Consider the following 26,123-nt stretch of genomic DNA (forward strand, 5'->3'; position numbering starts at 1 on the left):
TTACATGGAGTTTACACTGGAAGGGAGGAATAGGAATATGGCCACGGAGTTACAGGACTGGGATTACAACATGGCTTGATATGATATGATATGATATGATCAGATATTTCCTAAATGCAGCTAATAATATGTACAGCCCAATGTCTTCTCCATCTTCCGCGGTATATCTATAAAATTACCGATATATCTAAGAAGATATGGCAAATGAACTAAAGCCTCGCCACCCTCTTCTCACTCTCCCTTCCATTCAACCACGCCAAAATCGTCTCCACCAACCCATCAATCTCCTCGACCGTATTCCCCGCATGCAAACACACCCTCACCCTCTCCTTCCCCTTGGGTACAGTCGGCGACATAATCGGATGCACCATGAACCCCTTCCGCTGACACGCGGCCGCCAATTGGCGCGGTACCGGACTGCGCAGCGAGAAGATAGGCGAGCGCGGGAAATGGTCCACTTCAAAGATAGCTGGGTCCCAGGACCCAAGGGCATCTAGACGATTGCCCAGATATTCAATGAGGTGTTGCAGATTGCGTTGTAGCTGATACAGTTAGCTATACACTCCACTCAATAAAAGTTAAGTATTAAGGAAAGTAACATACCTCCTCAGTCTCCCCCTCCGCCAACATCTCATACGCCGTCCGAATCGACGCCAGGAACGGGAACCCCAATGCGGTAGTATAGATGAGACTGCGGGCGTAGTTGATGAGGTATTCGCGTGTGTCTGGGCAGCAGAGCACAATCGCTAACACAGTATCAAAATCAGTATAACCCATACCCCCCAACCACAACACCAAACAGAAACAGGAATGGATAGTACTAACCACCATGACTCCCCAACGCCTTCCCAAACGTATGCACGCGAATAAACATCTTCTCCTCGAGCCCCAACTCCTGCACCACACCCGCTCCCCTCGGCCCAAACGCCCCGGTAGCATGCGCCTCATCAACGACAAAATACGCATTGGCATTGCCCTTACCACCCTTCATCACTTTCTCCACCACATCCACGAACTCCCTTATCGGCGCGATATCCCCATCCATACTATATATACTCTCGATGACGATGAACACATTGCGCTGACCGCTCCGCACTAGCTCATCACTCTCCACTTCCCTTCTTAGCACATCTTCCAAGGACTGGGGACAGCTATGCGCAAAGGGAACCTTCTTCCCGGCACGGGATAACCGCATCCCCTCGTGCGCACTCGCATGGATGTACTCATCGTGGATGATAACATCGCCTGGTTGCGGGATGCAGGAGAGCACGCCTACGTTTGCGTCGAAGCCCGAGTTGAAGAGCAGCCCGCTGGGCGCGTTGTGGAAGCTCGCGATGAAGGTCTCTAGGGCTTCGGCGTAGGGCGAGTTGCCGGTTAGGAGGCGGGAGCCGCCCGAGGCGAAGGGGTAGAAGGGGGGTGCGCTGGAGAGGTGGGTGGTGTAGCGCGCGCGGAAGAGGGGGGAGGTGCTGAGGGAGAGGAAGTCGTTCGAGGAGAAGTCGGTGGAGGTGGGGGGGATGAGGGTTAGGCGGCGCAGGGAGTTCTTGGATTTGCGGTGTTGGAGGGCTGTGCGGAGGGAGGTGAGGAGGGTGGGTGTGGGATTTGAATTGGGATTGGGGGTGGAGGGGGGCATTGTGTAAGTGTATGTGTGTGTGTATGTGTATGTGAGGGGAGGGTGAGGGAGTGCAATTGGGTTTAGTGATTGCTGTTTAGAGAAGAGGGAGAAGAGTAAAGGGGAGAGGAATTGAATTGAACTGAGTGAGTAGTGAGTTGAGATTGAATTGGAATATCAGATATAGTATCAACACTATCTCCGGGGGAAATGTTGACACTAGATAGCTAGTAGATATACAGATAGATAAAATGAATGTGAATCCGGCCAGATCTCCGCCGTTCTCCTTACCAAACAACAGAACTAGACTAATCAATTAGTTTCCCATCACACCGGAAAGGCGTGGAGAGAGAGGGGATTTTCACACCAACTGCCAACTGATTACCGGGGTGGATCCAACCATCCAGCAGGGCGTGTGCCTGACGGAGTTCAACTGGATTAGTAGCAGTAGTTAGACTAGTAGTGGTTACCGGGTGGAATTGGCCTTAGCCAGCCATCGGGATACAGAGGTAATCTCCGTAATCACAACAGATGGGCTGGTTGGTTGCCTGAGCTGCCAGATTTTCCATTGGTTTTCTGGTGGCTCTCTAGCGTTATGGGGCTTTCGGAGTGATCCAGGAGAGACAAGAAAAAAAAAGGTGGGAAATGGATGGATACCTCGGGACGGAGAAGAACAAGCAGATGCGGCATTGAAATCACATAACATAACAGAAATTGAACCCATTCGGCGGATGTTGTGGGTTGACTAGACTACTGTTGGGAGATCAAGGATTCAACCGGTGGGGAGGGTAGACTAACCTAACTAACTGGTTAGTTAGTTGGTAGATTAGTTGACTGCTACGTACTAACTAAAGTACTGCCCAGTTTTATTATATTATTATGATAATTATTTTAACCTCTGGCTGGATGCCTAAGGAATAGTGGCCCGCTGCCTGAGTGCCTCATTGATTGCCTCGGCTATTTTCCGCCTTGCAGGTTGCATATCCCGCTGTCAATCCGCCTTATCTTAGTAAAAGAGTGAGAGTGACTTTCGTGATAGCCATATACTTGGTACATAATAAAGTACCAATTCCTTGTCCTCCCCTTTCCCCTTGCTTCTTTATATATATTTACTATTCTTATATTCTCCTATTCTCTAATTCTTCCCTTGGCTGCCTCCCATGCCCCCCGTCGGTGCCGCCCTTTGGCGTTCCCTGCGCGCCCACCAGGTCTACGGTGCCAACACCGACGTCGGCAAGACCATTGTATCCACCGTTCTCTGCAATGCCATCCAGCGCCTCAACTCTCAATCGCCCGCGGCTTTCTTGAAACCGGTGTCGACCGGCCCCTTAGATGATGCAGATGACCGGTAATACCATAAATCAAGGCCCCCAGCCCCGAGTTTCATCCCGCTCACTACTAGCCCAGACACATCCGGCGCTACGCCCCGGGCACGCTGACCAAGTGTCTGTACCAATTCGACGAGCCCGTCAGCCCACACATTGCGGCGAAGCAGAAGCAGCTGACGGTGCGATTCCCAATTCCTCTGACTTCGTGGTGGTGCAATGCGCCAACAGCCGAGCAAATAGATGAGCTGAGCTGACAATAGCACAGATTCCGCGGGATGATGATATCATCACCTCCGTCCATCAGACCCTTTCCAACTGGGCAGCACAGGGCATTGATTTTGCCCTTGTTGAAACTGCAGGCGGCGTGCACTCGCCAGGCCCCAATGGCAATTCTCAGGCCGATTTGTATCGGCCCTTACGGCTGCCGATTGTTCTGATTGCGGACTCCCGCCTCGGCGGCATCTCGTCCTCCATCTCGGCGTATGAGTCATTGTTATTGCGCGGGTATGATGTGAATTCTGTGTTGCTGTTTCAGGATGATTACTACCAGAATCATGAGTATCTGCGCACCTATTTCCAGAAAAAGAGTATCCCCCTGGTGCCGCTGCCGCAGCCCCCGGCGCGCCCGGCATCGCGGGATGCGGATGCCGAGGCCCGCGATGAGGAGGCCATGGCTGGGTACTACGAGCGTGTGGCGCGGGGTACCGATGTAGCTGGGTTGTTGGAGGAGATGACAGCGAAGAATGAGGCGCGAATTGAGCGCCTGGAGGCCATGTCCGGTCGGGCTCACGACACCATTTGGTATCCGTTCACGCAGCACCACGGGATGGCGCCGAAGGATATTACGGTGATTGATTCTGCGTACGACGATTTCTTCCAGACTTACAAGCCTGCGGAGCCCTCGCAGGAGGGTGGCCTGCGCGCGACGTTCGATGGCTCCGCCTCGTGGTGGACGCAAGGTCTCGGGCACGGAAACCCCGATCTGGCCCTGTCGGCGGCGTACGCTGCAGGTCGCTACGGTCATGTCATGTTCCCCGGGAATATCCACGAGCCTGCGTTGACGTTGGCGGAAACGCTGCTGCAGACGGTCGGGAACCCGCGTCTGCAGAAGGTCTTTTACAGCGACAATGGCAGCACGGGCATGGAGGTGGCTATTAAGATGGGTCTCCGGGCCGCATGTGACCGGTACGGCTGGGATGCCAGCCAAGAGCAGATTAGCATCCTCGGCCTCAAGGGCAGCTACCACGGTGATACGATCGGAGTGATGGACTGCTCGGAGCCTTCTACATACAACAAGAAGGTGGAGTGGTACCGGGGTCGGGGCTACTGGTTCGATTACCCCCAGGTGCAGATGTCACAGGGAGTGTGGAAAGTACAAATCCCCGAGAATCTGCGGTCGGCCTTGGGGCCTGACCTCGAGTACTCGTCGTTGGATGCGGTGTTCGATCTGGAGACGCGGGTCGCCTCGGAGGTTGGACAGCGCTACCAAGAGTACATCCGGGAGACGATCGCAGAGCTGGTGCAGCAGCAGGGAATGAAATTTGGCTCGCTGATCATGGAGCCGGTGATCCTGGGAGCGGGCGGCATGCTATTCTGGTGAGTTTTTCCATCCTTTTTACAACAAGATAGGTAGTATACACGCCGCATACTGACCAATCACTAGTGACCCCCTCTTCCAGCGGTGCCTGGCTGAAGTGGTGCGCGGTCACCCGGAGCTCTTTGCCCCTGGCGCCACTGCAGGCGCGGCGGCGGGATCGTCGTGGTCGGGACTCCCAATCATCTTCGACGAGGTGTTCACCGGGCTGTACCGGCTGGGACAGCGATCGTCGGCCGCTTTTCTTGGGGTGGATGCCGACATCGCGGTCAACGCGAAGCTGCTCACAGGCGGGCTGGTACCGCTGTGCACGACGCTGGCGAGCAACGAGGTGTTCCAAGCGTTCTCGAGTCCGCACAAGAGCGATGCGCTGCTGCACGGGCACAGCTACACGGCGCACGCGGTTGGGTGCCAAGTCGCGGTGGACTCATTGCGAACGATGAAGCAGCTGGAACGCAGTGGGGCATGGGACAAGTACCGGCGGGATTGGCAGCCGGCGGCGCTCCCCTCTGCGCCCCGGGCGCGACCGGAGGTCTGGAGCGTCTGGTCGCATGGGTTGGTAGGGCAGCTGTCCCAAGCGCCGGCTGTGGAGGGGTTATTTGCCCTGGGAACGGTTTTGAGTATTGCCCTGAAGGATACTCAGGGCGGAGGTGAGTTGAATTTCCCTCCTGTCGATTAACCTTTTTTTTCGTGTTTATTGGCCGAGAATAGCCGCTAACCGGAGGGCACAATCTCTGCTGCAGGATACACGTCGACGGCGGCCCAAGGATTGCAGCAGCGGCTGGCAGCGGGTGGGGAGCATTTTGCAGTGCATTCACGCGTGCTGGGCAATGTGCTGTACCTGATGGCCAGTGTCACGTCAACCCCGGAGGCATTACGGGAGATTGAGGAAGTGCTGCGGGCGGCGTTGTTGGTGGAGTGAAGAAGATTCTTCCGATCAGATCTATACAGTGTGTATACGACACAATACACCATAGATAACGACAAACTACGTAGTATTAAACTAGTATAGTATAGGGATAGACATGACATAACGGACAAACAATGACATTGTGATTGGCATAGAACGAATTAAGTTTTTTTTCCCCCTTGTGATTCCGATCCTCGTTTTTGCTTAACAATTGCATCCTCACCGACGGCCCGAACAGAGCCAGATTGTTTGAGACTCAACAACCAATCAGCGGCAATGTGATCCGGGTTGCTGCAGCGGAGCTCCTTTGGTCCGTAACAAGTGGATCTTTCATCGTCATAACCCCGTCCTTCGACTTTGGAGGGATTGAGGGAAGTTGACTCTGACTGTGTGGGATTTGCTTCCCCCAGCAAAGCAAGCACATGCAGCCAAGCCAACCCCCCAAGCCAATTCTCTCCGAGAATCACCTTTCCCTAATTTTATCTTGGATGAAAAGTTGATCGATCAATTTAGCCAAATCATCTCACCGGAGACAAAGTCAATCAACAACACCATCTTTGAATAAAATCATCATTTTGTTAATTACTTAGGGTATGGATGTTGTGGTTGACCACACCCGGTTGGGGTCAACAAGGGCTGCCCACCCGCAACAACACTCACTCATGCTTAATTCCATTCGATCGGCGCTGACTGGCTGGCCAACTATCTGTGTGACACTAATGTTAATCCGGTTGTTGTGAGATGATAGTTAGTAGTACTAGGTGCTGCCCCTCTTTTCACCCGAGGTGTTAGTTAGCTAGTTAGCAGTATGCAGAGAGATGGTCTAGTAATTACTCCGTAGTAGTTAATTAATAGTGTGTAGCCTGGAACAGTCACTCACTCACTCACTGTCAACAATCATCTCCCCTCTTCTCTTCCCCAGTATCATCTTCATCTTACCACCCCTCCATATACTACATCCCCATCTACCCATTTACACACACCACACAGAGACAAGCACACACACACAAAAGCATCACACAATGTCTCTCCGTACCCTCCCCGGGGTCCTCCTCCGCCGCAACTATGGCACCGTGCAATCCACCTCACCCAGTGCCGCCGCCATCGCCAGCCGTATCCCAACTGCCCTGCGTGAAGCCACTGCCGCCACCGCACCACGCACCAACTGGACCCGTGAAGAGATTCAACAGATCTATGAGACGCCTTTGAACCAGCTCACCTATGCCGCTGTACGCTCCCCCAAACACACTAATCCTCACCCACCCCCACCTTAGTACCACCCTCACTAACAATGCCCCAATGAATATAGGCAGCCGTCCACCGCCGCTTCCACGACCCCAGCGCCATCCAAATGTGCACTCTAATGAACATCAAAACCGGCGGGTGCAGCGAAGACTGCTCCTACTGCGCACAATCCTCACGGTACCAAACCGGTCTAAAAGCCACCAAGATGTCCCCCGTCGACGAAGTCCTCACAGCCGCCCGCACCGCCAAAGCCAACGGCAGCACACGGTTCTGCATGGGCGCCGCCTGGCGCGACATGCGCGGCCGCAAGACCAGTCTGAAGAACATCAAAGCCATGGTGTCCGGGGTGCGGGGCATGGGTATGGAAGTGTGCGTGACGCTGGGCATGATTGACGAAGCGCAGGCCAAGGAACTGAAGGATGCTGGGTTGACGGCGTACAACCATAACCTGGATACGTCGAGGGAGTTTTACCCCGAGATTATCACGACGAGGTCGTATGATGAGCGGTTGAAGACGTTGGCGAATGTGCGGGATGCGGGAATTAATGTCTGCTCTGGCGGGATTTTGGGTCTGGGTGAGAAGGATGAGGATCGCGTGGGGTTGATTTATACCATGTCTGGGTTGGAAAAGCACCCTGAGAGTTTCCCGGTTAATGCTCTGGTGCCGATTCCGGGGACTCCCCTGGGAGAGAGGAAGATGATTTCGTTTGATAAGATTCTGAGAACGGTGGCCACCGCCAGAGTGGTTATGCCGGCTACGATTGTTAGACTTGCGGCGGGGAGAATTTCTCTCAGTGAGGAGCAGCAGGTTGCTTGCTTTATGGCGGGTGCTAATGCTGTGTTTACGGGTGAGAAGATGCTTACGACGGATTGTAATGGGTGGGATGAGGATAGAGCGATGTTTGAGAAGTGGGGATTCTATCCTATGAAGAGCTTTGAGGGTGAGCATGTTAAGGAGGAGCCGAAGGTGCAGGAGATTGAGGGGACTGCGCAGGCCGCGGTTAGTGCTTAGATAGTTGAATGAATTAAATGGTTATATCGGTTTAACACTCTGGATAAACATCATGCAACTTGCTGTTTTCAAAGCAGCCAGAAGAATGACTAGGTCTTCATGAATAGTAAACACACCGAGCCAGCAGTCTGATCATAGAGTCCCTCCCGCCTTGTCTTCTCCCATTTCAACACCCCAAATAACAGCCGCGGCAAGTATGCGACCCCATAACATCAACGATATCCATCTCATGTCACCACAACAACTCAACCCATGAATGGCATATTGGCCATTGTTGGATAGGCACAAACCAGTTAAGCATCCTTAACCAGAAGCTGACAACACAAAGGCATGTTCCCAGCAGTAGCCATTTCTACCCTGTACTCCACCCAGCAACAGCCACTGAAGACATTGTTATTAAGAGACTCATATGTCCCTCCTCACCCACACGCCCTACAACTGCCAATCCCTCCGTAATTGATTCCACCACACCACACACAGATATCTTAAACTTCTCTAGACCTCCCGGCCTGTAGAAAAAGCACTGTCTAAGGGTGTCCAAACCTCAGAATAGATAGAATACCCCCAATGAAAAAAGCATTGGCGTAGGGTTTAATTCTGAGGATATATAAAACATGCCCCAGGTACCAGGGTTTGTGGTTTATCTCCACAACCACATTGGTATGACAAGCGAAGATGCATCAACCCATATGCAGGGTTCTCGTCGAAGAAGACATGTATCGGATAGCCATTTGCTTTGGGTCGATATGACGAATACACCCTCTTCTCGCCCATGTCTCGGGGAGATTCTGCAGGACGATATCTGCTCTGAATGTCTCTTCTGCTAATTTCCCCAGTGCTTATGGGAGACAATACATCTAGGTGCAACCTGAAAGGTTCTTTGGTCAACCTGATCAAAACAACTGAATTTGGCAAGATATTCGTTGTTCATATTCTTGATTGCTCACACAGTGAAGGGACACAATCCCTGTTTGATAGCCATCCTGTCTTGTGCTTTATCTTTTAACCAGGGGCTCAAGCACCCGGGACTTCCTAACTTGTACTCCGTAGAGCATCGCGCTTCTATACCATTTTGCCACGGCCGAGAGATCGTGCCTCGACTCCAAGGTATAGTAATTGGTCAACACAATTATGTAGCGATTATCGAAATCAGCAAAAAAATAATTTCTCCCAGTACACGGATTTTTCCGAGGCGAACTAGCATCTTCAACCTGTTGATCTTTGTGGAGTCTGAACTCTACCGTAGTAGAAGTACCGGTATAGTCAGAAGACCCTGGCATATTGCATCAAAGGTTCCGTCTGGCATTCCTGTCTTTCTGATCTTGGCTAGAGGTTGAAGCTGAACATGCCAGTACTATATAGCATAGTAACCCATAAGAGGTTGTCTGTGAGAGACGTACAGCGGGATTGGAACCTGGTCCGGTAGAAACAAGATAGAATGAGAGACGAACACCAGTTGTAAATGATGGCATATTCGATGTCCCGTGAGATATTCCTTTGCGGAATAGAAGTCTCAGAAAGACTTGGGTCTTGTGTTGTCTTCATATTTGGACACATTGTCCTCATGGTAGATGCGGAATGGTTGGAGGGTGTATATAATTGTGCTCCGCAGGTCATGGAGCTGTTTGATTGACTGCGATTTAGTTTGGTTATTCAGGTCAGGGCGAGGAGAATTATATGCTCTGCATGTGCTGTGAGTTATATGTAACGCAAGGTTATATTCGTCTGCCAGTGACATAGGACATTGGAGAATTGTAAATGGTGAAGCCCATCTTGCATAGAGACTGTCGTTGTTGGGCACATCCGCAGATATAAAAGTAGTAAAACACAGACGGCCTATATAAACTATCCGTATTCTGTGTTTTGACACCTTTGGTATTTTGTACGCCTCATCGTGCCGTTCTTCTTCGATTACTCTCCCGCAAGCAAGCAGTATATGCGATGTAGTATTTCCGGAGACATATATTGTCTGAAGCTGTGCCAAAGTCTGCTGTCGGTTTCCCCCTCTGATTCTTCAATTGGCATCTCCTTGCCGCGGCTGGCATTTGAGAAAGATAGAAATGCATTATTGACGGCTGTGATCTATACAACGGCTATGACTTTGGCTCAAGATGGCCCTGGGTATAGCTCTCTTTATGAGGTAGACAGCGCCGCGATGGTCCAACTTTTGCCAAAACGGGATGTGTCTCTGAAAAGTCCCTTGTTCGGAATGTATTGTCCATAGTAGGTATACGCCACGGTATGACTTTATTTTTTCGTCCTTGCGTTTTGGCGGCCAGGATCCCAAGACAGGAGCCATAGAGTCGGAGGTATTCTTAGACGTGTCACCATATCCATCTACAATGTAAAGGACAGTCTGATCGTTTGCTCGCTAGCTCTCGGATACGGTCGTCCAGATAACCAGAAGCTTTATAATCAGGGGTATGGGTGTATACTATAAAAGAAGAACATGTCTGTTCTCGCCTGGTGTAATGTGGCAAACGAACGAGTCGCTCTTCATAGCCAATGTGATAACAGCCGAGTAGCTGTTGCGCATAACTTCAAGGGCTTTTTCTGGGCTCTTCCAGGACTTTCCTTTGTTAAACACACCAGTCAACGAAGTCCAAATCCATTAGGAATGAACTTCCTATGGACAACCAGGCTATCTTGCAAGTTTCTTGGATCGTTTAGAGGCCTTGAATAAATGCCGAGTTTGCACCAGGTACGCGAGATTGTTATCGAGGCTCTCCCACACTTCGCTCTTCAAGGTCTCCTCGTCCGACTTTCCGGCTGCGCGGAGGAGGGACACCTTCTGTACGAGGTAGTCGGCCAATGAAAGGTCGTCCGCTTTCTTGAATCTGAACTTCGGCTGACGTTTGAATTCTCATTCTAGCTCCTCGTACCACACTTCTACTTCATGAGCCATCTGATCCTGCATAACCTCCGGTAGTTCAGTATGCCACGTAAGGGCGCGCCCCTTCAAACAGAACGGGAGTACGTTCAACACAGGACGTTGGCCTTCCTGGGCAGAAATGGTCCCTTATCTTCCGCTCCATTGGGTCCCAAGCGTCAAAGATCTCCGGTAGTGCAAATACGCGAGCTCATCTGATCTGTATCTGTAGTAACGACGAATAAAGTATACCAAATTCCACTTTGTGGGATTCGGAGTTCTGTCTTGATAGGTGTACCCGTAAGCCGCGGCGGAATCCATTTCCTTTGATGATGCATCGCTCGGATTACCGAACCGGTTCCACTCTTGCACCAGTTGGAGAACTTTCTTTATACCCATAGTCAGCAGGAGACATCTTATTTATAAAGGGAAGGAACTGCTTACACGACGCCTTTATCATCATTGTGTACTTCTCCACGAACTGGTTTGTATGGCTCAAGCCAACCCATGAGATCCTCAACTGTCACCCCACACTCCAGCCCACGAATAATGAGTTTGCAGCTAGGCGAGTAAAGGTAATCAAGGGAGGGGAGGACATTTTCAGTATCAAAGACAGATGGGTCAAGGTCATCGAGCGCGTCCATCTTCTTATCAATTTGCATCATTCGGTCTTTGAGACTGGCATCGACAACTATGTAATTCGTGCCACGGTGTATACCACAGAGCACATCACCGTGGAAGAAGTCTCATGTCTTCTGAGATCTTGGGTTACTTCCCAGAGAGTATACGAGTGGAGTTGGGGATGACCGAATATCCTCAAGATTGAATGAATTCTCTGTCCAGGCATTCAAATGCCGGATAGCATGAGATTGAGACCATGATCAACTACCTCCTCGTGATTCCGCCCCTCTGCCTCTCTGCTGGCGAAGGTTCTTCGATGGAGCCATCCCCACAAAGCCCACATAGCCAGGAAGACGAATGGACAATCCCATAGAATTTGATATGTAGTGTGGGACAGCGACCCGGCGATTTAAGTTTTTGGCGAACTTTGCAGACATCATATAATCTTGCCACTTAGCTATCCAGGTCCGGCAAGATTGCTGGCGAGAAGAATAAAGCGTGTAGGCATTTGTACTCTGCTTTAATCAATTCCTTAGTGTGCCTGCTTCCGAGTTTCCGGTGTATATAAGCAGATGAACTGTCTCCGTAAGACTTTGTACCTTGAACACAGATGCCAGGTTCGTCAATGCTTGAGATGCTCTTCTTTCTTTCTCCGAGTAGATATCCCCTCCTTCGGGCTCTCTTGGTTCTGCCATTATCTTCGAAGCCAAGACATCATTCGAAGTGTCTGATTTGCGATGTATACACCTCCTCTTCTTGTGTCAACGTAGGCACGGCAGATGGAAAGCGTAACTTCTGTATTTGGCCATTGTGCAGCTTTTATATAGCCATGAGGCCCGCCATTTCTGCATACCCGTCGTCAACATGCCCATCCATTCGCAGGAATTCAGACAGCTATCCGAAACACTCTTGCTTCTCGACTTCGAACGCTCTCCATTCTGCCACGGATCCCAGGTATCGAAATAGCAACAATCTGCCACATTTATAAATCAAGAAGGACAGGACACAGTACTTGCATCCAATCCAGACATGGCACAGTGATATGACAACAGTTGCTTCTTTCTGATACATTTTGAGGCATATTCGTATTGCGGAAGCCTAAGCCATGTTTAAAGTACTGTCAGGCTTCTGATGCATGGCTCATGCGTGATTGAACGGGTGCTTGAGAGGAATTGCAACGCCAAAATATAGTGCACTTAGCAACAGAGAATATAAGTATGTGTCTCAGGGTTGTGTCCTCACCGTTCCCAGGCCAGTAACCCAAAAGACCTTGTCCTCGTTCGTGGCTCTTCAGGTTTTGAGCCTTCCGAATGGTTGTACACCCGAGGAAGTACCGCTCTATTTCCATATTCCGGGCTTGTGTTCGATATAGGAAACTTGGCATTGAGAAGATTTGGGTCATTCCAACACCGGGCCTATTCGTTGTACCGGGGAGTTATGTAAGGAGACCTGTCAATGAAAGAAATTGTGGGAGTTGAAGATATGCCATGATCATCTTTGAGATCAAGGAGTGTACGATCGCTTCAGACACTTATAAAGCCCTTTCGCAGCTATTTCCAACCCATAAGGTAGTATTAGGGTTAAGGATAGATAACCCCTAAACTTGACTGATTGAGGAAGAGAAATTCGTGCAGAGCTGGGTAGTATTTCAACATATCACGTTGATGACGATAGTGGTCTTGCTGAGATTATGACAATCCAGGTTCTCTGTGTCCGATGTTATATTATGTTGATTAGATGGTGTTCTGGGATTTCCGTTTCCATTGCTCTGGCTATAAGTTAGAAACATATTGTACTACTCTTTCATAACAACTCTAACCTTTGGGAGTATAGATGTCGTTATGTGACCGGCTATGGTAAGGTGAAGCGCTTACCACCCCATGTCTGCTGGCAATTCTTCGAAGATTTTGTTCTGCTGCCTCACCAATGCCCGATTATATATATTTTTGTCGCCAGCCGGACATACTAGGGCTAAGTTCATCTTCAATAGGCATCTATGATTCCGCCAAGTGGGAGTATGACAGCCTGTTGTTAAGAGAGATTGTTGAGAGTCAGAACGCGTATTCCGAGAGAGTCGATATGATGTAGTAGGGGACAGGGTAATTGGTCGATTCAATCAGAGTGTCCCATGCAGCGCACGCGACCACTAAGCCGTTCGGGCGCTTGGGTTTAATATATATAGTTTAGCCCTATATCACTGCGCAAGGGCATCAAATTGGGTAGTAGTATATATTCCTGGACTGGGCATGGCAGATGATAAGGAAGAAGAGGAGAGGAGAAGACATAGACGGAAGCAGATTATATAGCAGACAGGCCAGAGATGCTATTCATCGCTCATCTACCAAATAGTGAAGCCTGACATCGCATTCATCCTCCCCAGTCAATATCCTAGCCAAGTGGCAAGCAAGAGTAGGAAATGCTGTAATAATCACAAGCCATGCTTAATTCAATCTACTATTCCCACATGCAACAACATCATGTTGATGAATATGCTGCATGATGCAGGTATGCTGTGACGTTGAGGGGGATCGGCAAATCCATCGTATGACGATTCCCGATCATGCCATAATCAGGATACTCTCCACTCCCCATACCCGAAAATAAGGTGATCGTCGGGAACTCCCCCATCTTATAAATAAACCTTGGTCTAGCCGTCATTTGAATCCTCCAGTATCCGCTTCGCACTTATCAAGACAAGTCAACCAAATTGAACATCAAATCATCACTACAACATTACCAACCATGAACGTCTCGGCTTCTCCCTCTGGCTCGCAGCCTTTCATCAAGAGACCTACTCTAAGTCCCGCATTCAAGAAGCCTAGCAGATGGTGAGTGTGCCTTCATTCCCCAGATGACGTATTGAATAATAGCTAATGAATACAGGTATCTCCCGCTCATGGGCGCCATAGCTCTCGGTACTTTCCACCCTTCAATACATAAATCCACTTCACCATCTAACTATTAACTATAGGCTTCGGAGTCGCCAACTACTACGAGAACCAAGCCCGCCAGCCCCAGTTCGATCGTGAAGAAGAAGAACGCCTCCGAAAGAACCGGGCACTGATGGATGCTTATGGCGACAAAGAAACAGTCCAGGATATCGAACGGGCGCTGGTCGTCTACGACCTCCAGTAATCATCCTTGGTGGAAGGAACAACATTGCATTACAATCGGGCACACTTAGCGTGGAATATGGTTACGGCTTTCATGAATGATGGCGCCTATGGAGTTTGGGTTTCATTTACTCTCCGGAAGAGATGAGGCATGATTTGTGGTTTCGGGATTATGAATTTGACCGGGCATTAACTTGCTGGTTTAGTTTTCGCGGATTAGCATTGAAATGAGAAGCAAGCTGGTTATTGCACTTATGCTATTTATCTTTTACAAATGAGTGGATTTACCGACCGAGTCGGAATTTCTAAGAAAATGCTGTATCGTACCTCCCTACTGCACTGGCGACTCAATTTTGAGACCACCAACCTATCATTACCCCATACCCGCCACCGGAAGCGGGGAGAGACGTTCTGCAGCTCAACAGCCAATCACAGACTCACACATCCAATCCCGCACTGCATGATGCTGATCACGAGACTCGGATCCTTTCGCAAAGAAGTTAGACTACTCCGTACCCCTCAAACAATCAACACAGCCCCTTGCGTAGCTGCATCTTCGAGCTGTGAAGGTTACGTGTCGTTGCTGCAGTTCAATGCTACATAGGCATCTCTCAATTAAGTCTGCTGCCTACACCTGCACAGACGTCATGGTATTTTATGACCCGTCAGATAGTTGTTTCACCGTAGAGTGCTACCCATAATACGGATAGGTTAGTCGGCATATCGTACAGCGGATGAAAGATCTCCCGCACACTGCCCCTAAAGGGAGCTAATGTAGATCACTTCGGCAGTTAGCCCGGAACATCCACTGCCAGTGATTATACAGAAGCTCGAAAGTAGAGGGCTGAAGCTGCTTTGAAACATCATAACCATGAGAACAATGCAGAGTCGTTACCCTTGCTTCTCAAGGTCTCCAGAATATGACCAACCACCAGTGTCCTATTCATCAGGCTCCCACGCCAAAACCTGTCATTCATATCATCTAGCTTCTTCTGCACATTCCTTTACATCTTATCCTTTTCCTTCTCATCTTCAATAAATTTGACTCCCATTTTCCATAATTCTTCAAGCGACTCAGCAGGTCCGAAGAACCACTCGTCAATCTTCTGGCAGGAAATCACATCAAAAGCAAAATTCCTTCGCGCTGCATAACTGACCCAGAAATCACCACTTTGCCAACTCCTTGCATAGGCCCTGAGAGCATTTGCTCCTCTGTCAAACATCCGAAGCTAATGAGGGCTTGTTCACGTCCGACCAACACCCTGAGAAAGGTGTGCAACCGACGCTCGTATACCCCTGTCCAAGCCTCAATACCATCTGGCCAATACTCTGATTGTTCGAGTAGAAGCCACCACGGCGATGCAGCTGACAACTCAGCCAGTGCTTCAGATGATCGATATGAATTGTAAGATTAAACCTTGGGTAGAGAACGCTCGGAGGAAGGGGATTTCCGCAAGCCCTGTGTATCGCAGCACCAACGAGACGTCAATTTGGCAAATGCTACTTTGTACACCGTAATAAAATCCCCATCCAGCCAATCTGTCGAGTTGTTGAAGCGAGGTAGTATAAGCCACAGAGCGTCAGAACTACCAATTGAGAGGCTTTCCCCTATCGGTAAGTCGCTGTAAATCCTACGGTGATAGCCATATGCCCAGGGCTTATTGCTATGAGCGTTGGCGCTTGAGTATACTGGGTTCCTGGGAGTTACAAGATAGGATGCCGTGATCACAAATGGAGGTGATGGTGCAATAGTAGAAGGGCGCCAGTGGTGGCATTGAATTGAGGACTAACTTTGGGGGAGGGGGGTTTCCCTGAGTTTAAACCGCCAGATTTATATGATTTTATCTACGAAAAAGTCCTTTTGCTACTCAATTTAGGATCTGTATTCTGAATGATTAGATATTTATCGTCGGGGAGTTGATCTTTGCGTCATTAATAATTATTCTAATAAAATCTGTTACTATTTTCTTTTGTCTGGGAAATTCATTGGGTTCGTAGACTAGTTTACTGTAGGTTAGAGGCCGGCAAGTTACTTTTCTATCCTTTTAAGCTTAATTGAAGTTCGTAGCTTTCTGAATATGTAAATCCTTATACTTTATGCATGTCCTTAATCCTTTAAGTTGTACGATATACTCAATACAAGGATCACAGGGTAGCTCCGTCCTTCTTCGACACCCAATTTCAAGAGTATCTCTACTAGTGCTATTACTGCCATAATTTCGACGATAGAACCCGATAATAACTCATTCACCTTCTAATTCAATACCCTAGGCGGCTGTCATCTAGTACATGCCTGGGTAGGAAACTTCAATGCTAGATAGTATAAGGACCAGGAGATAAGAGAATTATGTCCATCAACATTATCTCAGATGAATCACATAGCCTTCCAACTCACTCTGACTTCGGGCTCTATTCAACAATGGCTATGGCTTCATCTGGGCGATTGCCATCGTATAGTTGCTCTATACGGATGTCCGTAGGAGTATTCCTTTGCTGAACACAGCACGTAGATATCTTCCACCGTGAGGCATACTGCCAGGCAAACCATACTCATCGGCACCATCCTAACAGGACTTGATATGGGAAAAAAACGCCTTCGAACAGCTCTTCCATCTCCAAGATAAATAACCATCTTCATCCTCTTCGAAAAGAGATCCTTACCAAAGATACCAGATTAATCTTCCTCGGTCTCATCTGCTATCCCCATATTTATCTCCGCATTCTCCTGAGACCAAAGTCATATCAGAATCTCTCAGGCTCACTGATTTTGCTTTAGTGATCCAGCAACGAGACTCAATCACCATCATGTCTTCAGGCGACAAGAACGCAGGTCGTGACGAAGCTGCCTTCAGACTTAACCTCAGTACTTCCCAGGCTGAATTCATGATGAATAAGGGTAATTCTTCTGGTAAAAAACGCGGAGTGTCTTACGAGCCCAGCTCCATGAGAGTGCCAAATCCGCGTGAAGAGGAGCAGATGACACAGTCCACAACCTCGGCAAATGAGAGACGAAAACATGTCACTGAGAAGATTGCTGACCATTACAGAGAGAGCAGGGGTTGATGCAGATGTCAGTGTCGTTGCTTGTTGAGACATACAGGCTACTACTGACTGACCATCTATATGCGCCACGGGAAAGGAGTTAGAACAAAGAAGGTTATTTGCTTTTATATAATTGCCAATGCACGAGTTACGTCTTCAGATTGCTCTAACTTAGAAGGAGAACCTCCCGAGCTTCGGTACGAGTAGATGAAGTGGGACATTTCCTGGATAAAGATAAAGTTGTCAGGGCTGGCGTATGAAAATGCTGTGCTTGGGTAATACTTGCGGCTCTGAACATTGAAATGCTGTAATTGTCTAGGATAGGTGATACCTAAATACTCTAGGAGTGTATTATATGATGTGTAATGTAGTAGTTGTCCACTAACCCAGTCGTATGTCCATCTGTAGGAAGACTCGCACTGATACTCTCACTGATACTCTGATAATACTCAAATCTGATTCACATATCGAGGGATTTCTGTCCAGTCCAGTTAAGATCCTTGTGGTTATGTGCCATATTGAAATATATCTAAGTCCGATTACCACGTCATATATCCCAGTCTAATGTGCAATTGCAGAATAATACTGGTCTTTCAGACACCCCGCCGAAGCATAAGTAAGTGGTGTGTGCGAATCACCGAGTTTGCTGAACAACCCAGCCAACATTTTTTAGCAATAAGCATGATATCGAATAATTACCCCTAATACCGATTGGCCCCCAATTTCATGCCGTCTTAGCACTCGGGCAATTCGGGCATTCGGACATCACGGGATTTTCGGTCGTAACGGCCGTACCGGCCCTATCGGTCATATACCGGACTGCCTGGCTGAAGCAACAGCTTGAAGATGATGTCGTTCCACCGTATATATATGAAGCCAGTGCCTCTTCTTCGACCTCTGCATGCCTTCTCGTCCTTCATTCCCATCATCCTCACAACATCAGCTTGGAGAATACAAACCATGACCGGTCTCAAAATCCTCATCTCCGGCGCAGGCATCGCCGGCAACGCCCTCGCCTTCTGGTTATCCAAACTCGGCCACAACGTCACAATCATCGAGCGATACCCTGGTCTACGAGCCACAGGACTTCAAGTCGACCTCCGCAGTCCTGGCATTGAAGTCCTACAACGAATGGGTCTCGAGAAAGCCTTTCGCAAGGTTACCGTCCCAGAACAAGGTCTGAAGCTTGTTGATAACCGCGACAGGCGATGGGGGTATTTCCCTGCCAATCGAAGTGGGAAAGGACTGCAGAGCTTCACTACCGATTATGAGATTATGAGGGGGGATCTTTGCAATTTGCTTCATGGTTCTGTGAAGGATCGCGTGGAGTACTTGTTTGGGATGTATGTGACGGAGATGCAGCAGATGGATACTTATGTGGATGTGGTATTGTCGGATGGGAGAAAAGAGCGGTTTGATTTCGTTGTTGGTGCAGATGGTTTGGGGTCCCGTACGAGGTCAATGATGCTTGAAGGTGAAGATCAGGTTCACTCAATTGGGGTGTGTGCTGGGTATTTCACGATCGATAGTGAGCTGAAGAAGGGAGAGGGATACGACGCCACGGTGTATATGACTACGCAGGGACGTGGGATTATGATGCGTCGTCATGATCCGCACAAGATACAGGCGTATATGTTCTGCAAGGCGGGACCTTTCGAGGATTGCACCAAGGGCGATGTCGAGAGGGAGAAGCAGGTTATGGGACAGGTATTTCAAGATGCAGGGTGGAAGTCGGAGGAGATTATCCAGGCTATGGAAGAAGCGGATGATTTCTATTGTGAGCGCATGGGAGTGGTGAATCTGGATAGCTGGTCGCGGGGCCGAGTTGTCTTGGTCGGGGATGCGGCTTATTGTCCGTCTGCTATGACAGGAATGGGAACACCTTGTGCCATGGTTGGTGCTTACATTCTGGCAGGGGAGATCGGCAAACATTGTGCGAAGGGCACTGGTTCTAAGGAGGATATCGCGGAGGCTTTTAAGAGTTATGAGGATAAACTCAAGCCCTTCATGGTGAATGTCCAAAAGGGACTCTTGGACGATCACGATTACATGAGCAGACTCCCTTCATCTACGTTGGGGATCACTGTCGTGTACCTCCTGTTTGCAATAGCATCCTTTTTGAGACTGGACGTCCTCGCGCAATGGGTTCTGCGTGAAGATTGCAACAAGGACTGGAAGCTGCCGGAGTATCCGAGCATGGTCAAAAACTGATAATAGTCGGAGGCTCTGGCGATTTTGTGGTATTATATAGCATTTGTTTCGTTGCTGTGCGTGTCTCGCTTGTACAAAGGGCTTCATGGGGAGTAATTAGTTATCACTTCCAATACAGTATCTTCTCTCCCAGAAAATTGCCACTAAATTCACCATCCCGTGAAGAGTTGCAGGTCGGGAAAGTCCAAGTTGAAGTCGTTGTCGTGGACGTAATCAAAGCCGCTGTCTAAGGATTCCCCGAAGTTATTCGATCTATTGAGACTCTCTTCGAGAGATGCAGTACTAGGTTCAGCGGAGATAGATGCCCCGGCTACCATGTCCTGCATCATATTGTAGCACACCTCCACACTCTCATGTAATGTTCTTGAAACTGCCTCCTCCTCGGACTGACCATTAAGCCTAGCTTCCGCTTGGGCTAGCATCATATTGTAAAAGATATAAACCTTAACATTAGTCTCTCCGTAGTGTAATCTTTCTTTTGCATACTGAACCACGCAGCGGGCATCTCGCAAAAGCGTTTCCTGACGAGCATAGTCTCTTCTTTTCGCAAGACTTGAGCTCTCCGCTTCTGGATCGGGGCTGGATTCTGAGAAGATGAGTATTGCCGCGCGGGTCACAATGTCACGGAACATGCCACCTCCACAGCGGAGGACACGACCGTACAGATTGTCTTCGACCAGTGCTATGATATCTAGTGCGGCTTCGACACCGGCCTTGCGGGAGTAACTGTATAGAGGATTAACCCTTGCCTGGATGGCAAACTTGTAGTGCAGACACAAGGTATAGCGTCGGATCAGATGGGTGCAGAAGCTGGATGCGAACTGATCTAATGGGGATAATGAGTCAATTTGGTCAAGAGTGACGGAGATGTCGCGGCATGCTGAGGCTAGTTCTTTACCGATTTCAAGGACCTCATTGTAGGGCGGTTCCTCTCGCAAGTCGTTTATGAGTCTGGAGGCATGCAGACGGACTGGGATTGACTTTGACAGTATTGGTTGAAAATTAGGTGGCTTACGAGCCACTGACTCTTCCTCTTCGCCTATCTCTGGCTCGGATTCGAGGCTGTGATCGCTTGGCGGTTCAGTATTCCAGTCTCCAGTTGCGATCATTGGTACCATTCCGGAATCCAAGGATGACTGTAAGTTCAGTTCTAGAATAGTGTACCAGAGTTGCCGCCTCAGTTCTTTGTCTGTGAACTCCATCTCGCGCAGACAGTTGGGATCTTGATGCAGACCCATCTGCATGGCCATCCTCATCAATGAGCCTGTGGAGATCCAGATCAAATCGGCGCCAACCTGATTCACTTGGCGGGCTATGAGAAGAAGACAGTGGAGTTGGATGGCTCCCAAAGTTAAGCGGTTCTTTTCCAGTGGTGCTGAGAGCCATGTCTGGGCTGTATGAATCCACATTCCAGCTTTTGACGCCACATCTACACGGACATTGTTATCCTGATGCAAGGGACCGGCGATAGCGACCACGAGAAAGATTTGCAAGACTATACAAGTATCTGTGTCTTCGTGGTTATTCAGGTATGTCTGGCAATGCTTCATGAAGGAAGTCCTCTGAAGTATCCGGTAGCACGATTCGAACGAGGCGAAATAGAGCTGGGTCAGTTCAAGGACGATATCGGAACACGGAAGTGACTGATGGATCTGTGTCGGGAGGCTACTACGACTTGGCCTCTGACTTTTGATGCTTCGAGCTAGCCTTTTGCATTGAGCGATCTTATCAGCAATGGCATCGAAGGGGCCGTGGCTTGTATTCCGTATGATGGTGTCGTAGAGGCCCATGAGAGGCTGCAAGCTGGGCAGCCCTTCTGTCTGTAACGTCGTTAATACAAGCTTAGGTTTGATGTGTGAGTCAACTTACCAATGAAAAAATATTCATCCAATGTCCCTGCCCGAACACTCTTGTCTTTGACACCATGCCTCGGATCTGGCCCGAGGTGGATGCAGCCTGTTGCGATGAAGCGTGAGGCGTGTGTGAGGCTTGGCCACTATTACTCTCTTGAGAAACATTTTGTCTTTGATGATTCGTTTCGTTGGTAGTAGAAAGCACCGTTTCACGACCGGCACGCGCATTGTGATTCTGCTCATATGTACAGGTTGAAGCAATATTCTGGGTCACACACTGTCGACACGGGTTGGCCCGGTCGCATCGGACTTTGCGACGGCGGCACGAAACACATGAATACGCCGGGCGTCTGCGCTTCCTTGTATTGGATACGCCCGGGCTAGTCATTGTACTAAGATTCTGATCGAAGAATGTCCTAGGTTGGCCGGCTACTCTTCAGTGCGACACAACTGCAGGATAGGCCAGCGAGGTTGGTCTGGAAAAGGTTTGGGGATCGGCCGTAAGCGATGTTGGCCCGATACAACCGATAAGGCCGAAGCCTCATCCGCCTCAGGCATCAATAGCGATCGTCTCGCTTGAACAGGCTTACCAAATGGAAAATGACATTTTGCAGACGAGTATAAATAGTACTGACGCCGGATGTACGCATCACTTAGTATACTATATTATAAGTTCCCTGTAGGCAATTCTTGTGTCATTGGAATAGAGGGGTGTGTGGTTAAATGTCACGAATGTCTTGGGTATGGGAATTGCATGGAACACTCGACGCACTAAGCTGGGCAGGTTTTACTACAGAATGTTTCTCAAAAGTCCCAGTCTGATTCAGTCGCTGCATCCGCTCTTCTCCACAACAACCTCATCAAAGTACACTTGCCAAGTGTACGAATTGTCAGGCGACGTGCACGCCGCACTGATTGTCAAAACATCTGCGGACCGATTGGCCGTGAACTCCCCGGTTACAGCGGTCCACTGATCACTAGGTTCGAGATGAGCGGTAGCAATAGTATCACTAGTTGTGTTCAATCCTAGGTACGCGGCAATATGGCAGAACTCCGCTCCGGACACTGAGGGCTTGACTTGCACGGAGAAGTCGTAGGTCGTGCTGCGGTTGAGACTAGACAGGGTCTGGGAGAAGGAATTGGGGCTGTTGTCGATGGCAGTTGTGAGGTCGCTGTTATATACATTAGAGACTGAGATGAATGCAGATGCTAGAAGACATACAGTGAGTAAGTGCCAGTGTAGGCGGGGGTGGCAGTCGTGACTCGGGCTATATCTGAGGCTGTGGTGAACCATGGCGAAAGAGAGCCTGTCTCGAAGGAGGGGTTGGAGAGGATATTACAGCCAGAGGTGGACATTATGGCGCACAATGGCTATAATAAACCTGAATGGTTTATCAAGAATAGCTTAGGAGTGTAGCAAGAAGGCAAAGGAGTCCTTACCATCCCGGAGTTTACTTTTGTTCTCATCTAAGTTATAATGCCCCCTCACATGTATCATCGGGTCGGATAGCATTCCGGCTTCGTAGTCAGATCGATGTCATCTTTTATTTCCATTAGTTTTCGGCACCCGCGATGATTACTGGAGGCATCTCTGTTGCTTTTAGAAAAGATATATAGACCTTAAATGAGACGGTATCTAACTTAGAATTGCAGAAGAAAGTGTGGAGAAATTTCTGCGGGCCAAGCTTTTCATAGTGGGCTGCCTAAGCTTCATCGACTGGCAGTGGTACATGACTTAATAACCAACCAAAGATGCCAATGCCTTCTATGGAACCCGTCAAAGGTGGTGGTCCCCATTTAGAGCAAATTAAATGTGATGGCACACGTCATTGTCTTATCTTCGAGTTATGTTTCTCAAGGTCTCTGCGCAATAGGGCAGAGTCCATGACCCACTGGAGTCCTTGCCAAGTTTTGGGGGTAGCCCTAAGGGTCAATTAGTCTACCAGATACACTTAATCAGAGATCTCCGGTTGCTGCCTAGTAGCGAACCTCCTTGAATTTACTGATATCCCGTCCATGATATGATAGGGACGGTGGGTAAGGGAAAGGCCAAGCTTCATAGCGCAGGCTTGATTTGAACAAGATAAATTGCCTACGCTTAATGGGGTTTAATCTCCGCAAGTTAATGCCGGTTCAAGTGGACACGACGCGTTGGTCCGTGGGGCGGGTTCGTTGAGAATCGGCAAGTATCCATATCGTCGATCCTCGGGTGGGGAATGTCCAAATATCCCCGACCTGTTCTTGACCGGCAATTATCTACCCTTGCAAGTAAGGGACATGAATTATGCCCTAAGAATAGGCTGCCAAGACGACATTGTATGGCCAAGTCTTAAGAAACTTGTCACATCAGGTTTCCTCTAGCGATCTCTGTAAGATGGCGTGAGTACTGGAAGGTACTTAAATAGAGCTGTGACAGGCTCGTCTCGAGGTGGGTGCTAAGCTTCGGATCTTCAGGGGAAATGACGGATTTGACGAAACGCCACACGCGTCATTGCAAGAAGATCAGACAGCTTTCTATGTATGAGGCTTCAAAATGCCTCCCGGAGCAAGACAGACCCGACGGGCTCCCGAGATGACTTGACCAAGTCCGGAAACGAAGTCAGCTATAAATGCGCTTCCCATCACCATGGATGACAGGATAGACATAGCCTCTGCTGATCATCCATCTTCTCCAACATGGGTCTCTCACTAGCCCTTGCGACATGGGCATCACTTCTAGCCGTTGCCAGTGCGCAATTTAAATGCAGCTTGCCTGCAGGTGATATTTGCGCCTACGAGAACGCCACCACCTACGCGGCAGTCAATGCGCCCAATTGCACCACCAGTGGCTTGCAGGCCTTCGTAAACAAGCTTCCAGGGCTCAATGGAACCACATTGAGTGTTCCGTACGCTTTTTACATTGACAGCAATGAAACTCTGGATGAGTTCACCGACTATGTTGGCGCTTCGACGTTTACCACCGATATCCCAACTGTATGTGCGTTCCGAGTCAACGGAACAAATGAACAGGGCGCGACTTGGGGCTTAGGAGCACTTCTTCCTACCCACTTCAACGGCAGTATCATGTATGTATAAAGGCTATGCACCCCCAACTCGACTCCTCACTAACGACCTCTAGGATGGCAGCCCCCGACTCTGGGCTCTCATGGGGCGTAGCAAGTGCAGGCCTGCGCTACGCCTTTGCCACATTTGCCTCTAACTCTGGTCACGACGAGCCGGACCACGTTTCAGGCTGGGAGACTCCCAATGGTCTCATCGACTGGAGTCACAGAGCACTGCACCTATCTACCCTTACCGCCAAAGCCATCGTAAAGGCCTGGTACGACGTCGAACCCAAATACAGCTACATCACCGGATGCTCCGACGGAGGCCGACAAGTCATGAAGTCCATTCAGACATACCCCGAAGACTACGATGGTGCTATGGCGGGTGCCCCGAACTGGTGGATGACACACCAAGCATTCTACAACTACAAGCAGACAACAATCGGCGGCGCACCCCAATCAAACTCCTCAATCCCACCCTCGTTATACCCAGTCATCACGGACGAGGTCCTCCGCCAATGCGATCCCCAAGACAACCTCACGGACTCCATCATCTCGGCCCCACAAGGCTGCTTCTTCAACCCCGAAGCACTAGCCTGCAGCCGTAACAAAACATCCAACTGCCTGACCGCACCACAACTGGATACCCTCCGCAAGATCTACAATGACTGGACCACTTTTGACCAAGACCTCATCTACCCCGGCGCATGGTTCGGCAGCGAACCCACCTGGAACACTACCTTCGGCAACCAGCACTCCAAATCATGGTATATCCAGAACGTCCTCGGCTTCAAGAACCTCACAGCCCAGGACCTGACATACGAACTCATCGCCGAGGCGGACGCGCGTAATCCCGCCCACTCAAACGCAGACGACTTTGACCTGTCGCCGTTCTTCAACAGGGGCGGGAAATTCTTCCACTGGCACGGCATGTCGGACTCGGTCGTGTCTCCTGGTTCCAGCGTTTACTATCACCACAAAGCCACGTATGCTGCGTTGGAGAAAGGCATCGACATCGACCAACATTATCAGCTTTACTTGATTCCGGGATTAGAGTGAGCCTCTTGCCCTCATCTCCCAACTCAAACCCCCCACGACAACCATCAAAGATGACTAACCAAAGATAGACACTGCACCGGCACCCCCACCTGCATGTCCGCCCTATGGTACCTAGCCGGGCCTTACCAAGCCGGGAACTTCTTCAACTTCACCCCCGCCAACGTCGTCGACAACTACGTCCATGACTCTTTCCTCACGCTGATCAGCTGGGTAGAGGGTGGTCATGCCCCGTCGTATATGGTTACCACGAACTTTGAGGATAATGCGGATCCTACTACGCTGCTTCATAATCGGAAGATTTGCCCGTAAGTTATCGTTTTACTTCCATTGATAGAAGGGTTTGCTAATTGGGGGTTGTTGGTTAGGTACCCGAAACAGGCGAATTGGACGCAGACTGGAGTGTCGACGCATGAGGATTATTGGGATTGTATTGATGTGTAAATGGGGTTAGATATATCATTTGGGGTGATTGGTTCAGTTTTAGAACTTAGATTATGGGGATAGACGGCATATTGCTACTATAGACAAGAGACATTGATATAGATACTACTAGCCGTGGCAGAATAGACCGTGTCTGAGTCGATGGGAATGTACTACGTACGGAATATGCAAG

General features: G+C 49.4%; 8 protein-coding genes across 8 annotated transcripts; 5 read left to right on the forward strand and 3 right to left on the reverse strand.

Annotated features, from left to right (window-relative positions):
• Window positions 1–147: 147 nt before the first annotated feature.
• Window positions 148–1,630, reverse strand: BO88DRAFT_445844 (aminotransferase class I/II-fold pyridoxal phosphate-dependent enzyme; the record flags this gene model as incomplete). The annotated part of the gene is made up of 3 exons (XM_025710242.1): window positions 148–542; window positions 604–746; window positions 826–1,630. 3 exons carry the CDS (start codon window positions 1,628–1,630, stop codon window positions 210–212), a joined length of 1,281 nt encoding a protein of 426 aa, XP_025560031.1. The 3' UTR covers window positions 148–209.
• A 1,139-nt stretch (window positions 1,631–2,769) lies between these two features.
• On the forward strand, window positions 2,770–5,516 carry bioDA (adenosylmethionine-8-amino-7-oxononanoate aminotransferase; the record flags this gene model as incomplete). Its single annotated transcript, XM_025705131.1, has 5 exons — window positions 2,770–2,957; window positions 3,017–3,116; window positions 3,203–4,533; window positions 4,601–5,201; window positions 5,256–5,516. The coding sequence occupies 5 exons, from the start codon at window positions 2,770–2,772 to the stop codon at window positions 5,451–5,453; spliced, it is 2,418 nt and encodes an 805-aa protein (XP_025560032.1). The 3' UTR covers window positions 5,454–5,516.
• A 787-nt stretch (window positions 5,517–6,303) lies between these two features.
• On the forward strand, window positions 6,304–7,728 carry BO88DRAFT_394060 (biotin synthase). The gene is made up of 2 exons (XM_025705132.1): window positions 6,304–6,670; window positions 6,751–7,728. The coding sequence occupies exons 1-2, from the start codon at window positions 6,464–6,466 to the stop codon at window positions 7,696–7,698; spliced, it is 1,155 nt and encodes a 384-aa protein (XP_025560033.1). The 5' UTR covers window positions 6,304–6,463; the 3' UTR covers window positions 7,699–7,728.
• A 6,202-nt stretch (window positions 7,729–13,930) lies between these two features.
• On the forward strand, window positions 13,931–14,817 carry BO88DRAFT_490204 (uncharacterized protein; the record flags this gene model as incomplete). Its single annotated transcript, XM_025712755.1, has 3 exons — window positions 13,931–14,016; window positions 14,072–14,103; window positions 14,160–14,817. The coding sequence occupies 3 exons, from the start codon at window positions 13,931–13,933 to the stop codon at window positions 14,321–14,323; spliced, it is 282 nt and encodes a 93-aa protein (XP_025560034.1). The 3' UTR covers window positions 14,324–14,817.
• A 3,469-nt stretch (window positions 14,818–18,286) lies between these two features.
• Window positions 18,287–19,554, forward strand: BO88DRAFT_469923 (monooxygenase; the record flags this gene model as incomplete). The annotated part of the gene is made up of 1 exon (XM_025711633.1): window positions 18,287–19,554. The coding sequence occupies exon 1, from the start codon at window positions 18,304–18,306 to the stop codon at window positions 19,552–19,554; it is 1,251 nt and encodes a 416-aa protein (XP_025560035.1). The 5' UTR covers window positions 18,287–18,303.
• A 149-nt stretch (window positions 19,555–19,703) lies between these two features.
• BO88DRAFT_394063 (putative C6 transcription factor) lies at window positions 19,704–21,805 on the reverse strand (the record flags this gene model as incomplete). Its single annotated transcript, XM_025705133.1, has 3 exons — window positions 21,686–21,805; window positions 21,424–21,642; window positions 19,704–21,374 (listed from the first exon to the last, which is right to left on the reverse strand). Exons 1-3 carry the CDS (start codon window positions 21,740–21,742, stop codon window positions 19,704–19,706), a joined length of 1,947 nt encoding a protein of 648 aa, XP_025560036.1. The 5' UTR covers window positions 21,743–21,805.
• A 425-nt stretch (window positions 21,806–22,230) lies between these two features.
• BO88DRAFT_490206 (carbohydrate binding domain-containing protein) lies at window positions 22,231–22,763 on the reverse strand (the record flags this gene model as incomplete). Its single annotated transcript, XM_025712756.1, has 2 exons — window positions 22,231–22,579; window positions 22,630–22,763. The coding sequence occupies 2 exons, from the start codon at window positions 22,761–22,763 to the stop codon at window positions 22,231–22,233; spliced, it is 483 nt and encodes a 160-aa protein (XP_025560037.1).
• A 1,320-nt stretch (window positions 22,764–24,083) lies between these two features.
• Window positions 24,084–25,951, forward strand: BO88DRAFT_456540 (tannase and feruloyl esterase; the record flags this gene model as incomplete). Its single annotated transcript, XM_025710929.1, has 4 exons — window positions 24,084–24,472; window positions 24,526–25,506; window positions 25,579–25,815; window positions 25,876–25,951. The coding sequence occupies 4 exons, from the start codon at window positions 24,084–24,086 to the stop codon at window positions 25,949–25,951; spliced, it is 1,683 nt and encodes a 560-aa protein (XP_025560038.1).
• Between the last annotated feature and the right edge of the window lie 172 nt (window positions 25,952–26,123).

Source organism: Aspergillus vadensis, assembly GCF_003184925.1.
Source record: "Aspergillus vadensis CBS 113365 unplaced genomic scaffold BO88scaffold_22, whole genome shotgun sequence".
NCBI classification, from domain to species: domain Eukaryota; kingdom Fungi; phylum Ascomycota; class Eurotiomycetes; order Eurotiales; family Aspergillaceae; genus Aspergillus; species Aspergillus vadensis.

Excerpts from the sequence above, each read along its gene's own strand:
- BO88DRAFT_394060 (XM_025705132.1), top strand. The coding sequence starts at position 6,464 with ATGTCTCTCCGTACCCTCCCCGGGGTCCTCCTCCGCCGCAACTATGGC. Across the intron at positions 6,671-6,750 it reads ACCAGCTCACCTATGCCGCT|GCAGCCGTCCACCGCCGCTT; the intron begins GTACGCTCCCCC and ends CAATGAATATAG.